At 47.9% G+C, this 14,454-nt stretch overlaps 1 protein-coding gene across 1 annotated transcript; it reads left to right on the top strand.

Annotated features, from left to right (window-relative positions):
* Positions 1-589: 589 nt before the first annotated feature.
* LOC144149842 (putative methylmalonate-semialdehyde/malonate-semialdehyde dehydrogenase [acylating], mitochondrial) lies at positions 590-12,686 on the top strand. The gene is made up of 13 exons (XM_077681537.1): positions 590-774; positions 990-1,037; positions 1,133-1,207; positions 1,558-1,719; positions 1,793-1,871; positions 1,936-2,090; positions 2,618-2,765; positions 3,595-3,659; positions 4,758-4,814; positions 6,083-6,454; positions 11,573-11,752; positions 12,352-12,450; positions 12,514-12,686. Exons 1-13 carry the CDS (start codon positions 739-741, stop codon positions 12,613-12,615), a joined length of 1,578 nt encoding a protein of 525 aa, XP_077537663.1. The 5' UTR covers positions 590-738; the 3' UTR covers positions 12,616-12,686.
* The last annotated feature ends 1,768 nt before the right edge of the window (positions 12,687-14,454 follow it).

Here is a 14,454-nt window from a genome sequence, read left to right as displayed (position 1 = left end):
GCAACGGAAAGGGACTGTGTCGGCTGTGTTGTGCTTGCGGGAACAGCCTAGCAGACGACGGTTGCACTGGCGGAATCGTCCTATGCAAGCGGCCTACCCTCACTTGTTTCGCCGCTTTCTCCCACGATAAGGTGCCGACCCACCCGCTGGTGGACGCTCCCGCAACATTAAAAAAAAAAAATCACCGGCTGTGCACACATACTTACTGCTGATAAAAGATTTTTATTTGTCTTCGGCGCTACCGTGCTCGTGTTATAATCGCAAGCGTAGTCATGAACGTGGCTAGGATGGAACGCACTACCCGGCGCGGAGTGCTTCCCGTATCCATTCATTCCAGCCGTGCAGTATTTGCGCACTGCAGCCGCTGGAATCGAACGCCAACAGCAATTCTGCCCCGGAATGACCCACCGACGCTTTCGACGCCGAAACCGAAACTGACGGAGCGGAAAAGTACGAAGCCTAGTACATATAACAATCGTCAAGCCTCAAGTTAAGCCAAGTTCGAAAATCACGAGTCTACGTCACACAATCAGCTCCATGGGGGTTGAACGATTGCAGCGCCAGTGTCCCCTCTAGTTTCATTAGTATGAAACTCTATGGCGTAGCTGACAGCAGACAGTCGAGTTGGCCAAGTCGCAGCGCCTCGACTGTACCACTCCAAGGCCGAGTATTTAATTCACTCCCGCAAAGCACACTTGCGCCTGCAACTTCGGTTCGGTACCTACGTGCGGCAGTGAGATGGCAGCACGACTTTGTTTCGCCTACCGAGCAACGGTACGTAACGTGGTTTTGCTCGCACCTCAACTTTGCGATCGCCTGCTAGCGGCCGATTTTGAGCCAAATGCTTCCGGCGGTCGGCTCAGCTGCGATGAGACGTGTAACATGTGGTTGGCGGTACCCATGCCGGCTGGCGCGGTATCCGTTGCAGTGGCTGAAATCGCGCCACACTAAAATCACGCCACCGCTCAGGCACGTTTTTCGTTTTTCAGCTCCTGCGGAGTCTTCAGCCTGTCCGTGGATATGCGTCGTCGAGCGTGGTATGAAAAAACAGTATTTTTGGTAGCACGCAGCACGGAAGAAAACCGGCGACTCACTCTTTTTTCCCTCTATTCGTTGCTTTATTTCTTATTAGCCCACAACCAAGATGTTCATCAACGGCCAGTTCGTCGAGTCCAAGACGACCGAATGGGTGGACCTTATGAATCCGGTAAGCACCGCTGTGCATCACGTTTTTGCACTGGTTGCGGTCTGATCAACTGTGAACTGCGACTGCAGAGAGTCTGTACTAACTTTCCAATTCTTGAAGTTCTACGCGGCTTGGAGGCGGGCTGTGGTGTATGGCTCCGGATTATTTTTCGACCACCTTGGGATCGTTAACGTCATCGCCTCAGGCGTCGTGCGCCGAACTTTCGACACGCTAGCATTTTCGATTTTCGCCTCCGTCAGAAAAACAGCCGCCGCAGCTGGGGGGGGGGGGGGGGGGGGTCGAACCCGCGTCTTTGGTGTTAAGCAGCATATTTTAGCCTGCACTTAACTGATGCATCTGTTTCACTGCAGGCAACCAACGAAGTGGTAACCCGCGTGCCCAAATGCACCAACGCGGAAATGGAAGCGGCCGTCAGTGCTGCAAAAGAGGCGTTCACGTCGTGGTCTCAGACGTCAATCTTGACGAGGCAGCAGAGTATGTTCAAGCTGCAACACCTCATCAAGGAAAACATGGTAAAAAAAAAAAAAAGCAATTGCGGAATTGAAATTCAAGAATAGGCACCCACATCCATCATTTCCTTTGCAGAAACGAATCGCCGCCAACATCACTGAAGAACAGGGCAAGACGTTGGCCGACGCAGAGGGAGATGTGCTGCGTGGATTGCGTAAGCATGCAAGTTGCAGTGCACGTTTGAGTGGCTTCTCAAAACAGTGTTTGTTGCTTCGCAGAGGTTGTCGAACACGCCTGCGGAGTCACTTCACTGCAACTGGGCGAAACCCTGCCGTCCATCACCAAGGACATGGACACGCATTCCTACCGCATTCCACTCGGAGTTTGCGCCGGCATCACGCCGTTCAACTTTCCCGCCATGATCCCCTTGTGGGTAGGTATTGTACTTGTGGTCGAGGGTTCAGCGAAAGTTCGCCTGGTCAGCCATTGTATGAAGAAACAGTAGTGCGGCCACTGACCAAGTGAAAGAAGGACGTGCAAAGACTTTTCGGAGCCTGTGCGAGTTCCGAAACGTCTTCGGAAAAGTCTTTTGTACTTTTTTTTTTTGGTCAGTGACTGCATTACTGTTCCTCAGGTATTGTACTTGTGCTGTGTGGACAGTTTTCCATCTGTTGAACTCGAATTAGAGGCGGCACATTCCGAGGCCTGTCAAAACGTCTGAATTTTGCATGTGATCTCTTACCATTTCCAGGCGCTTTTGCACCAACAAGCAGCAAATGGCGCGACTAAAGTGTTACTACTATTATACAGAGTATGAAGTGTTGCATTTTATGGGACAAGTGGCCGCTGAAGGTTTAGTGACAGGTGGCTAAATGACCTCCGAGATTGCTTATGTAGCCGGGATGTTCGAAGAGTGGTGAAACCTTCGTTGTTTGATCTGTACTATTCACTTTTTTGCAGATGTTTCCCCTAGCCCTGGTCTGTGGCAACACTGTTGTAATCAAGCCGTCCGAGCGCGACCCTGGTGCCACCATGATTCTGATGGAGCTGCTCCAGCAGTGTGGAGTTCCAGATGGCGTGGTAAACGTCTTTCACGGAACGCAAGACGGTTAGTGCTGCAGACACTTCTTAAATCGGGAACGAGTTATGAACGGCAATAGCTTATGTACGGTATCACTCCACCTAAGCGACAGACCTGGATGTCAACAGGTGCATGCATTTTGAAAGGAGATTGCTGTGAATGCGTGATATCGTGTGCCTTTTCTCACGTAGTTTGTCATCGCTGCAGTAGTTTACAAGCATATTAAGTCCATAAAATCATGGAAACGGCTCATGCCATGTTCGAAATATTCCCAGTAACGCACTACTTGTGCCGTGCGTCGTGACATCCGGCTGCGGTGATGAGGCACAGCGGCAACTTCCGTTGCCGTTCTTAAGTTGTACTCGAGTGTAGTGAGATCGATGGCGTCCTGTCAGAAAACTAATGCCTCTCCCCATAGACCGCATGGTCGAATAAAAAGCTCCGATAAGATCTCTGCACTCATGGTGCGTGCGTGAAACTGGGCTTCCATTGCGTCAAAGCGGCTACTGGAAAATGGCGAATAAGCGATGGTTCTAGACGAGACAATAGGCGCATCAATCATGGAGGAAGAGTACAATAGTATACAACTATCTCATAAACCGCATACGGGTGTACATTTAGATCGGCGCATTTACATAGTGCTGGAAAGATTGTTGCCTAGGTTTGTTCTTTATTTGTAATTTGGGTCTTCGATGGTACGACACGATTGGACACACCTTCAGTGAAGGTTTTGATGCACTTTTGATGTGAGGAAGCTTTCGTGCTTCTCTCAACTTTCTTTAGAAAGGGGTGGTGAAGTTTTTATCCCATTTTTTTTTTTTTTCCTGTCGTTTACCGAATGATCGTCGTGTTGCAGCGGTGAGGTTCATCTGCGACCACCCCGACATCAGGGCAATCTCATTCGTGGGATCCGACACAGCTGTGAGTCTCCCCAAATGATTCCAGCTTGCATGCCCGGAGCAGTCTCTTATACCTGTGCCACACATACGTGAAAAATGACATTGAGTGCTTAATGGCTTTAATGCCATTAATTCGCCGCTACAAGCAAAAATGTAATGCCATTTGCTCTAACGTCATTTTTGGTTTGAGGGGTTTTTCATAATTCGCCTTAACAAACGCCTTAAGTCTGACTACTCTCGAACGCGATGAGCACCAAATGAAACCAACGAAACTCTCGGCTCCAGAGTCTTGACACAGAAACGTAGCTGAACTTTGAATTGAGACGATTTTTGTGCACTCCTGGCAGCAAAGTTCTGAAGAAGACAAAGTTCACTAACAGCGGCAAAAGGCAAAACATCGTGTTGTTACTCGTCGCTTTGAATTTTTTGGCTTTGGCTACCGCAGGCAGGCAACGGCAGCTGCTGAAGCCACTTTTAGAAACGGCTCACACGATTTTTTTTCTTTTCATTTTCTTTCACAAAAAAACATTTTAACCCCTGTGAGACATTTTTCTCTATGTTAAAAACTTCTAACATACGAGTGCATTTCTTTTTTTTTGGTCATTATCACCATCATGCCTAACACATTTAATGCGACTTAGTAAGACTTGATTGCTGGATAGTTGGTTCATGACGTACGAAGGAATAAGTTTGCGCAAAAGGCGAGGACGAAGAGATGAGAGAACAAGACGAGCGCATCGTGCGCTTGTCTTGTGCGCTCGTCTTGTCCTGTCTTCTCTTCCTCCTCGCCTTTTGCACAAACTTATTCCTTCATACATTCCATGCCTTTGCATTTTCGCGTGTAGCACAGCCTGCCCAAATAATGTCATTCGGTATCTTAAGGACATAAACACTTAATGTCATTTTTCGTGTACATGTGGCACAGGTGTTAGAGCTCTCCAACTTTACTGTCTCTGTGAGCTGTCAAAGGATCCCGTCAAACTGGAGTTTCTTCAGCAATGCCCAGGAAAAAGCACTCCATTATGGGTTCTGGGTGGCTTGGTGGTGGCACTAGGAGGAATGATTGGAGATGGTTCGCCATTATCCTTCAACTCACCGCACTGCTCGCACTTGCACGCAGGGCAAGTTCATCTACGAGCGAGGCTCCAAGAACGGCAAGAGGGTGCAGTGCAACATGGTGAGCTTCGTGGCGTGCTTATTTCTCATTTTTGGTATGATGCCGGTGCTACTGTGACAGCAAAACTAAGCTTCCCGATCGAAAGTGTGTGGCAGTAAGCTGGGCTGTTTCTTCGGGGGGGGGGGAGGGAGGGAGCAGGACTTGAACCCTTTAGGATTACACTGTTGAAGGGGGACCCATCTAAATAAGGCTCACGTGAAGCTCTGACGTTTCATATCGGGGTTCGCACAGGTCCTTGAAAACCGTGAAAACCCTTGATTTAGAAGTGTCAATTTCAAGGCCTGGAAAGTCTTGGAATTTTTAAATGGTCCTTGAAAACCCTTGATTTTTGTGGAGAGAACCAATGACCCTGTCTTTTCACAAGAGTTTAAAGTGTTTGTCGTGGAGTTTAGGTGTTAAAAATGTAAAGAAACAGTGTAACAATCAAGTTTCAGTGTATTGCATGAAATTACGAGTTTGGTGGATTGTCATTCTTACGAGGCAACATTAGGAGCAGCATTCCTCAATAGAACCCATGTCACGATACAATCCAGTGAAAGCCGGCTTCTCTTCTCTATCTTGCATGTTCCATTTAGTCTGCGGACGGCAGCTCATTGCATGTTTGCTGTGCCTCATACGCTCCATCTGCGTTTGCTTTTATGGGCAAATGGTAGACGTGTACATAGTTCATCCTGCCTTGCAGCAACACTTGCTGATTTAATTTCAGCTCCTACTCTTGCTGACAAAGCAGGAGATGCAGGCAACATTATGAAGTTTTGAAATCAAACAGCCTCAGCAAAACACCAAGAAAAAAAAAGACCTCTAAATGCCAACTGTGAAATAAAAAATAAAGCTGGGGGAGCATTCACAAACCCGTTAGCGCCTATCTAAATGTGCACTAATGCGCTTAGGAATTCGGCAATAACGAAATTTTGCATTGTGTTGAAAAAGTTATAAATAATCCCAGATAAAACATTAGATGGGGGGCCTTGAAAATGTGTTTTCTGGTCCTTGAAAGTCCTTAAATCCTTGAATTTTTGCTTTTAAAGCCTGTACGAACCCTGCATATCCACCTTGGAGTGCACCCGCATTACACTAGTGTAGGCTCGTGAACGACATTTTAGGTCAAACTACAATAAAGCTGACATTGTTCATGGTTATTAACATTTACGGTGATTATGTGGGCCACAACAGTGATGATGGGTGTTCAGAGACCCGGAAGCAAAAACATGTCAGCTTAGGCACACGGGGCAATCACCGGCAGGTGACAACCGCGCCATGCTTTTCAGGGTGCCAAGAACCACGGGGTGGTGATGCCAGACGCCAACAAGGAGTACACGCTGAACCAGCTGACTGGAGCGGCGTTCGGCGCAGCAGGCCAGCGGTGCATGGCGCTGTCGACGGCGGTCTTTGTCGGAGACGCCAAGAACTGGATCCCCGAGCTGGTGGAGCGAGCCAAGAAGCTCAACGTGAACGCCGGACACGTCCCCGGCGCGGACTTGGGCCCCGTCATTTCGCCGGAGGCCAAGAAGCGCATCTGTGACCTTGTCGAGAGCGGAGTGCAGGAGGGAGCCAAGCTCATCCTTGACGGCCGCAACATCAAGGTGCCCGGATTCGAGAAGGGCAATTTCGTGGGGCCCACCATCCTCACAGACGTGTCGGTAAGTGTCTTTGCAGTGAGGTTCACACCTCCAGCTTCGACAACTAAAGTCTTAGTTTGAATTGTGTTGCAACCGAGAGGGCCTATCAGTTTCACCTACAGCAACAAAAAACAATGTTAATACTGTGCCTAAGCGTGCTGCATCGTTATTTATTGCGAAGCACTTTCTACTAACCCTTATGTGACAGAAGGGGTGCAAAACTCATCAGGCCTTCAGCACAGTATTGGTTCCTATGTAGGTGGGGAAGGGGGGGGGGGGGTTGCATATTACACTACCATAGTATAGGGCTGCAGATTAATTTAGACCATGTGGGGCTCTTTAATGTGCAGCGGAACTGAGACACTCTGGCATTTTTGTTTTAGGGGCAAAGGGCTGTCAGCGTCTCATGTCATCATCGTCGTAACTGTCACCTCATGTAGTCACAGTATTAAAACGTTGGGGCACTCGTTTATGCCTTGCGATAGAGTGCTTCGTGCTTCAAAGACACGAGACTTTTACAGCAAGGTTGTATACCTGTACCCCCCAACGGTTTCATCTGTGTGGGCAAAAACGCCAAGGTGCCAGGAATGCACTTATCCACTGCATGCTTCACCCCTCCCCAGGTTTCACGTTAGTGGAGATGGCCCGAGGTTTTTTTTTCGCATTTACCAGAAAAACTGCCCCTATGACTGGGATCGAACTCGCATCCTTGGGCTCAGCAGCACAGTACCCGAACCATGGAGCCACCAAGAGTTCTTTCATTCATAACTTGACTGATTTTTAAGCCTTAGTCATTGCGCTGCTACAATTCCCTTTGCATTGTGCAACTTAAAAATTTCTTGCATCTGCATCCCTGTTTTTTATGGCTCATTAAAAAAAGTGTTACCTGACATGCTTGCCGCCTCTCTTAGAACCAGCATAACTCTCAGTGGAAGGTTTCACCTCAGCTTACAGCTTTTTCCCTACTTGAGGATGCAGTCATTGTGCCATAGGTATCCCCTCAAGCAAGCTGGAGAGGAATTTGTGACCTTCCCTTACCATGGCAGCGTCATTCCTAGAAGTCTGTGCATCTCCAGGTACAGTCAACAAACGAACTGGTTATGACAGCTCATTCGCAGACTACTGTTGGCACAAATATGGAGAGTACAGCTTTGTTCCAGTGGCTAGTACTTATTGGCGGTGAGATGTTTGAGTGGCGCCCCCTGGCTCTGACGTCGGCTTAGGGACTCGCGCCGCTGTCGTCTGCTACACTCCGCTTGTGAGGGGCAGCAGTGTCTGTGCTAGAAATCGCCCGCTTTGTTGCTGTAGTGCATTAAAAAGCGTATGTATAGTGGTTCAGTTATTTTGCCAGCTTCTGACGCATCTGAATAATTTGAAGCTGTATCCCCCACAAGTTTGCAACACACGAGGAGATAGAGAACAACTTTCTTCAGAGCATCGGTCAGAAGATCGCCTGTAACTCGTCCTTTCTAGCTTATTCGCGAGGATCAGCGCTCATAGCTCCTCGATAAGTATTCAAAATGCGAAGGCTTCCCTGCAGTATTTTTGAGATGCTCTTATGAAGACTCAACAGTGTAATTCTACGTACCAAGCAGCGCGGGCCCCTGCACGCGCATCGCACGTACAGCAGGAAATAAAATGGCTGTCTTCTATTTCTTTTGTTGTTGTTGTCTTGCATCAGATGAATGTTTCTTGTTCTTTTTTTGTGCCCGACGCATTAATTTTTCTGCACCATCCTAAACGTCTTATAAGAAGGCTTGGGGATGTTTGGGAGTCTCACAAAGATAGTGTGGATATTTTGTTCAAGTTGTATGGCATACATTCCCTTCTTCACAAATTGGCTTTCACTACAGCTGCGTGCAAAAATGTGCATATCCGCAGCGTGCTTTGTTTATTCACATGGAAATACAATGAGGAGGTTTGTGCTGCGCCACCGTGATCGCGCCCCAACCAACGTTGTCCACAGTACTCGAAGGCGGCTTTTGTGCCCCGAATTTATATCGTAATCATTGTTATCATAACGAACTAACTCTCAACCGGAACAATTATGACATGATTACTGTGTTGAAAGCATTATATACACGCTAAGTAACGCAATAAATAGTATACCTGCAAATAACACAAGAATCGAAACCGATGAATATTTCTAGGCAGGTCTTTATTGTTTTCCAACCATTCCAGGCGCAAAGAACAAATCCTATTCTACTCGGGATGGTGTTCTATGAATTAAATAAAATTTCTTTTACTCTCTTGTCCTGGACTGAGGACCCGGCCCACTAACCAGCTCGATTTCATTGTTAAAGTTTTCTCCTCCTCCCCGTCCCCCTCCTCCTCTTGAGTGCAGTTTTCCTATAACGCATATCCGAATATCGGGAGGATATGGCTGTGGAAAATGTACCGAAATATCCCTCCAGGTCTGAACAAACAGAGTGTTATTGTATCTTTAACGTAGACGTGACTCGTTTTGCTCAATAAACCTCCTACTGGTTAGAAGCCTCGTACAAAACGAGCACGCGCCTATACACACAGTGGGTTATTTGGAACTCAACCTATAGTTTTTGCAACCTATAGTGCATGTCTGCAAACTTTCATGCCATGACAAAGTAAAGTGATGTGATACAATGTGATGTGATTTCGAGCGTTCGGCAAGGTCGCGAAAACTGTTTTACCTTACATATGATTACCGGGAATCATAATGCCTTCTGCCAAAGCCGATAGCCCTGAAGGACTAGAATATGTTTTGATCTTTCATTTTCGCTGTTGTCGGTTATTATTATTGCGGCTGACTGTTCCCTTTTTGAAAAATTGCCTAATACAGAAGCTGACGCCTAGCTGCGACTCGTCGTGCTCCGCACAGGACCGGCTCCGCAAGGAAGGCGGCGACGCCGGCAATGTTTCTTCCGTAGCGGTATCTAAAACTATACTCTAACTCACACTTTAAGCCCACACGCCAATTCTGGTGCGGACAAGCATCGGACGTTGACCGAGCGCAAAGAAACAGTAGGGAGAGCAAGCATGAGAGGAGCAGACGACAAATGCGAGAATCCCTAAGCTGACTTCACGGAGGCGCGCTCCGCAGCGCCGCCCGTGTTCGCGCTCACCGCCAATAGGGGCCATGCAGACAAATACAAGCTTGTTTTATTCGAAAGATTTCGTGTTTTATAGTGCCCCCAGCACTTGACCGGCAGCAAATGGCATATTCACTGAGAAATTAATCCATTTAGGTTAAAGTTTCCGAACTCCCGCCCAATCGTGTGTTTCCGTGACGTCTGCCATTAAGTCACAAGGGCGGGTATTCAAATGAACTTCCAGTGCATCATTAGGCTTTTGCAGCCTTGCTTATCGTCAGTCCTCCCAGATGGCGCTGCCATACGAAGCCACGGATTGTTATCTGCCGTTGCTTTGTTTTTGACCGTAATTGCACCTGACTTGTTTTTGTTATGGTAGGAAGCAATTGTTTCATGAAACATGGAGTGTGCTTGACAAGCAGGGTCACGCAAGGCAACTTTGCTTACGCCAGTCGGCCAGTGTCGCGCGAGACAACTCCGAAGTGGCGGACCGCTGTGCAGCTAAAACGACCATAGTGCACCTAGTACCAATAGCAGTCGCATCGGTGCTTCTATGTTTACGTGTATTTTTGTAACTTTCGTTGTTTACCCCACCATTCTTACTGCTGTAAAATGAATATGCATTACATTTAAGCACAAACAGCTCGTTCGGCAAGCTTATAAGCCCTGCCTAAGTTGGGGTTGCCTTTGTCGGCCTCAGCCAATCGCACAGCTGGGCATATGACATCATAGGTTCTGTTGCGAGAAATGAGCTAGTGGGTCGCATGGCCTTTCCCTTTTTTCCTAACTGTATAGCTTATTTGAGCGAAGTGTGCATTAAAAGTGATATCAGTATGATGCTAACGAGGCAATGTTTCGAATGAACTAAACTTGTGTTTTGTCTGCATGGCCCCTTTAAGGCAACAGCAAGTTGGTTTCGAACGGAAGTCTGACCTTTCCTTAGCCAATTTAGCGTTAGTTCTGTGCCGAAAGATGCCTTAATTGCTGAGAAATCGATAGTCAAACACTGATCAAATGCGACGCAAACAGCAGCTGCTGTTTGCATCACGGTAAACAGGAAGTAAGTGTGGCAGTGGTGATGCATAATGGTTTACAAGCAACCGAATACAACGCTACCATGTACCGGGCGGTTTGGTCAGTTTCAGTTGTGCTCTCCTGAACTCCCATTTCCTTTGCAGGTCCGGATCCACTAAGCAAAGTGTTCCTTCATGAGATCCGGGATTAATATATTGTCGCTTTGTTGAAGAAAAACGTTGCCCTTTTGAGGCCCTATGAATGTTGGCGTCAAACCAACCGCTTGTACCTAGCTCGCACCCCTCCTTGAACAGCGGTACCACTGTCCCAAGTATGTGCGAGTAGCACCATCCATCGGCAACCAGGGAAGACGTTGCACATGCCAGACATTTTAACCACTTCCGGCGCAAGTTGCGCGGCATAGCCAGTGGCGGTAGCACCTGTCTTCACGTTTTCACTGTTTCTTACCTTATTTGAAAAAGCTACGCGTAAGAGTGGTATATTCATATTTTTGATTGATTTTAGGGTTTAATGCGCCGACGCAATGCAGGCGATGAGGTGCGCCGTAGTGGAGGGCTCCGGGTTAATTTTGTCTACCTGGGGATCTTTGTAACGTGCGCCGAAATCTTGTACACATGGGTGTTTTTGCTTTTCACCTCCATCAGAAAAGTTGCCGCTGCGGCCGGGTCAGTTTTTCTATATTCATGTTTATTTGGTAAGCTATTCTATCGATCTAGGGCAACTTGTATTTTGACTTCAATGTCCCTTTAATTAGCCAGTGTGTGAGGGAGGCGTAGCTGCGCATTCATCTGAATTATGACGTTTTAACTCATCCCTTGCTGTGGTTAGGTTCCGAGTAAATCATCGCATCAATCGACTTGTACTGCATTGCTAGGGTAGCATAAGAAACACAATGGCCTCAAGAAAAAAAAAAGACACCTTGCTGTCAAGGGATCATTTATCTCAGATAGCATGCATGGTGCCCAACAAGGGCCGCACTGTGCATGCGTCCATTTTGTCCACGATGAACAACTCGATGCCCGATGCTCGTCCACAGCCCCAGATGAGGTGCTACCGGGAGGAGATCTTCGGCCCTGTGCTGCTGACGCTCAACGTGGACACCATGGACGAGGCCATCTCGCTCATCAACTCCAACCCGTATGGCAACGGCACAGCCATCTTCACCACAAACGGGGCCACTGCCCGCCGGTACACCCAGGAGATCGACGTCGGCCAGGTACGTCGGAATCTCCACCAGAGCAAATACGCTCGTCGCATCTTTTGCATAGCTGTCGGTTCTCTTTTACCCCAAAATCAAGCATAGTTGAACCCCTATTTCGTGGATTGTCAGAAATTCAAATTCTGAAAATGGCTATTCCATTGAGTGAGCTAAGTGTGGTGGAAACTCGACTTTGCCAATATCCAGATTTTGAAAAATCCAATTCTGCAAAAGTTGCCTTTTGGGCTGAACGAATTTGTGAACTTGGATATTACCGGTGAAATTGACCATAAAATTTTACAAAGCTTCTTTTGAAGAAAATCATGATGATGATCATCAACAGCCTAACTAGGTCCACTGCAAAAGCCTCTCCTATCAACCTCCAGTGTCCTGTGCTGTTAGAGTGAATTCTTTACCTCCGAACTTCTTTATTCCGTCTTTTCACTGAGTTGTATATAGTATATAACCTGTTAAATTGTACGATTTAAGTGTTGCGATCCTAGACAACACCCGTTGCAAATTGGGTATATTGGAGTAAATGAAAGGCAAACATGCCGTCATTGAGGAGCTGTTTGCTCGACGGGTGAAGCGACACTTGGTTTTTTCTCTTTCCACAGGTCGGCGTCAATGTACCCATTCCCGTGCCGCTGCCCATGTTCTCGTTCACGGGGTCGAGGGGTTCCTTCTTGGGCGACACCAACTTCTACGGCAAGGCTGTAAGTTGACAGGCCTCCATTGTGCTGGCGTGTGAATGATGCGTCTTCCTTTTTCCCTCTCAGGGCGTCAACTTCTACACCCAGCTGAAGACCGTGACGCAGCTGTGGCGGGCTCAGGACTCGACGCACGCCAAACCAGCCACCGCCATGCCAGTCATGCGTTGAAGATTCGTAACGACCAATTGGGCCACCAACCTTGTACAGAGATTCCCAGTAAAGTGCTTCCATGTTTGCAAGGCTGCCTCGTTTTAGTGCTTGAGGGTGTGTCTCTTGTCACCTTAGCGGCATTACTTGGCGTCTTGCAAGATGCCCCGACTCCTAATTAAAAAAGTGCAATTGAACTTGGTGCACAATGCAACCACTGCCAATGTCTTCATGAAGGGACGATACAATATCAGATTTAACGATGATAACATTGCTTTTCAAAATGAGAAGATGCAAAGGAGCCGGAATACCCTGCATAGACTGAAAGTGATAAGAAGGTGCGTAGCTTTCTGGAGTGAAGCCTGTACACGAGGTTCTTCTACTGAGAAATATTCGTCTGCTGCCACCCTTTTCCCAGTTTTAAAGCCTCTTATTGGTCACAAAATTTCATGCAAGTGAAAACAACACGTAAGTTATCACCCAAGACACCGAGCACATGCATTGGGCGAATCAGGCATCGGTATTCGTGTAAAAACAAAACAAGCGTCAGAACTGCTAAATGGATAAAGCGCTTGCGGGCAGTGGGGCCCCCCATGTGTTCTTGGTAAAGATTAGGTTTGCAGCTGCTCTCGACACGGGGGGTTGACGTCATTCGAGGGCGAGCGCATGCATCGGGCCTTGGTTGCAGAGAAGCTGAGCGCAAGCGACAAGCCCATCGATACGGGGAGGAACAGTTCATACCCTCCCCTACCAGCATGTGCAGTGGTTTAGGACAGTTTCGCTGGGCATCCACTTTCGCAGGGCGGGATTCCGGCTATTTTTTAACCCCGTAATCCCTTCGTGAGCACTCCAGATTCCGCTGCATACCAAATCCATCGCAAACTTTCTCAAAATGAGGCAGGGCACTGCTCCTTTGCGGCACCTGCCCGTTTGCCCTTGTTCAAGTGGAACTTGCACAGCAGATCAGAGCGTGGCAGATTTGCAACAATTCAACAGGTTGCCAGCAGACAGCCTGGAGAAGCAGGCCAATGCTTCGGCTACTATTGCTGCAACTGCCTCCCCCAGGGCATGGCATGGAAAATCGCAGACAACACCTAAGCATTTCTCGCCAGTCATGAATGCGAAAGCATTAATGTCCAATTGCCAAACAAACCAGCATTGGGTACTGCCCTGAGCCCCTGGTAACTGCTGCATCACTGGGCGAGGCAGCAGCGAATTCATGATAAAAAACAGCGCAAGAACACGGACAAAAGAAGAGGGGACGACGGCACAGTGCTGCACTCGCAACTGCCGTCGTCCCTTCTTATTCCCCTGTGTTTCTCGTGCTGTTTTTCCATTCATCATGAATTTGAAACCAATTAGCTCAACTTTTCATCCTACTTGACGCAGCAGCAGTGGTGCGAGGCTTGGTGCGGCGCATACCCATAATGCCGATTGCCAAACTGAATGAAGTGTTGCCCAATGCACTTCTGCACGTATGTTCTATCATGTCGAAGCTGACGGGAGGTTTATGAGCTGTTCGCTGCTACAAATGGCGGGTTTCTTGCTCAGGGGGCAATTTAGTGTTTCTGCACAGTAATATTTCAGAATACCAGGGGGGTTATTTTCAAGTGATGAAATTGGGTACCAGTCCGTCCCGTTGTTCGTTTTGGGCCTTGAAACATGCCGGCAGCACTCTCCAACTTTTACAAGCATCGCCCCTTGGCCCAGAACCAAAAGACCACCGAGGGAAGAAAAAAAAAGCACCACTGCCAGACTTCATGGCTTTCATTGTTCCACAACAGGTTGTATACCCAGCCTACCTAGCTGCACATATGCAACATTTGTGGGACAGCTTTGCCGAGAGGCTGGACGTCGAAA

This window comes from Haemaphysalis longicornis, unplaced genomic scaffold (assembly GCF_048455015.1).
Source record: "Haemaphysalis longicornis isolate Haplotype H1 unplaced genomic scaffold, Haemaphysalis longicornis Haplotype H1 scaffold_8, whole genome shotgun sequence".
Classification (NCBI taxonomy): domain Eukaryota; kingdom Metazoa; phylum Arthropoda; class Arachnida; order Ixodida; family Ixodidae; genus Haemaphysalis; species Haemaphysalis longicornis.
Note: the sequence above shows the minus strand (reverse complement) of the source record. Positions and strands in the feature narration are given on the sequence as shown.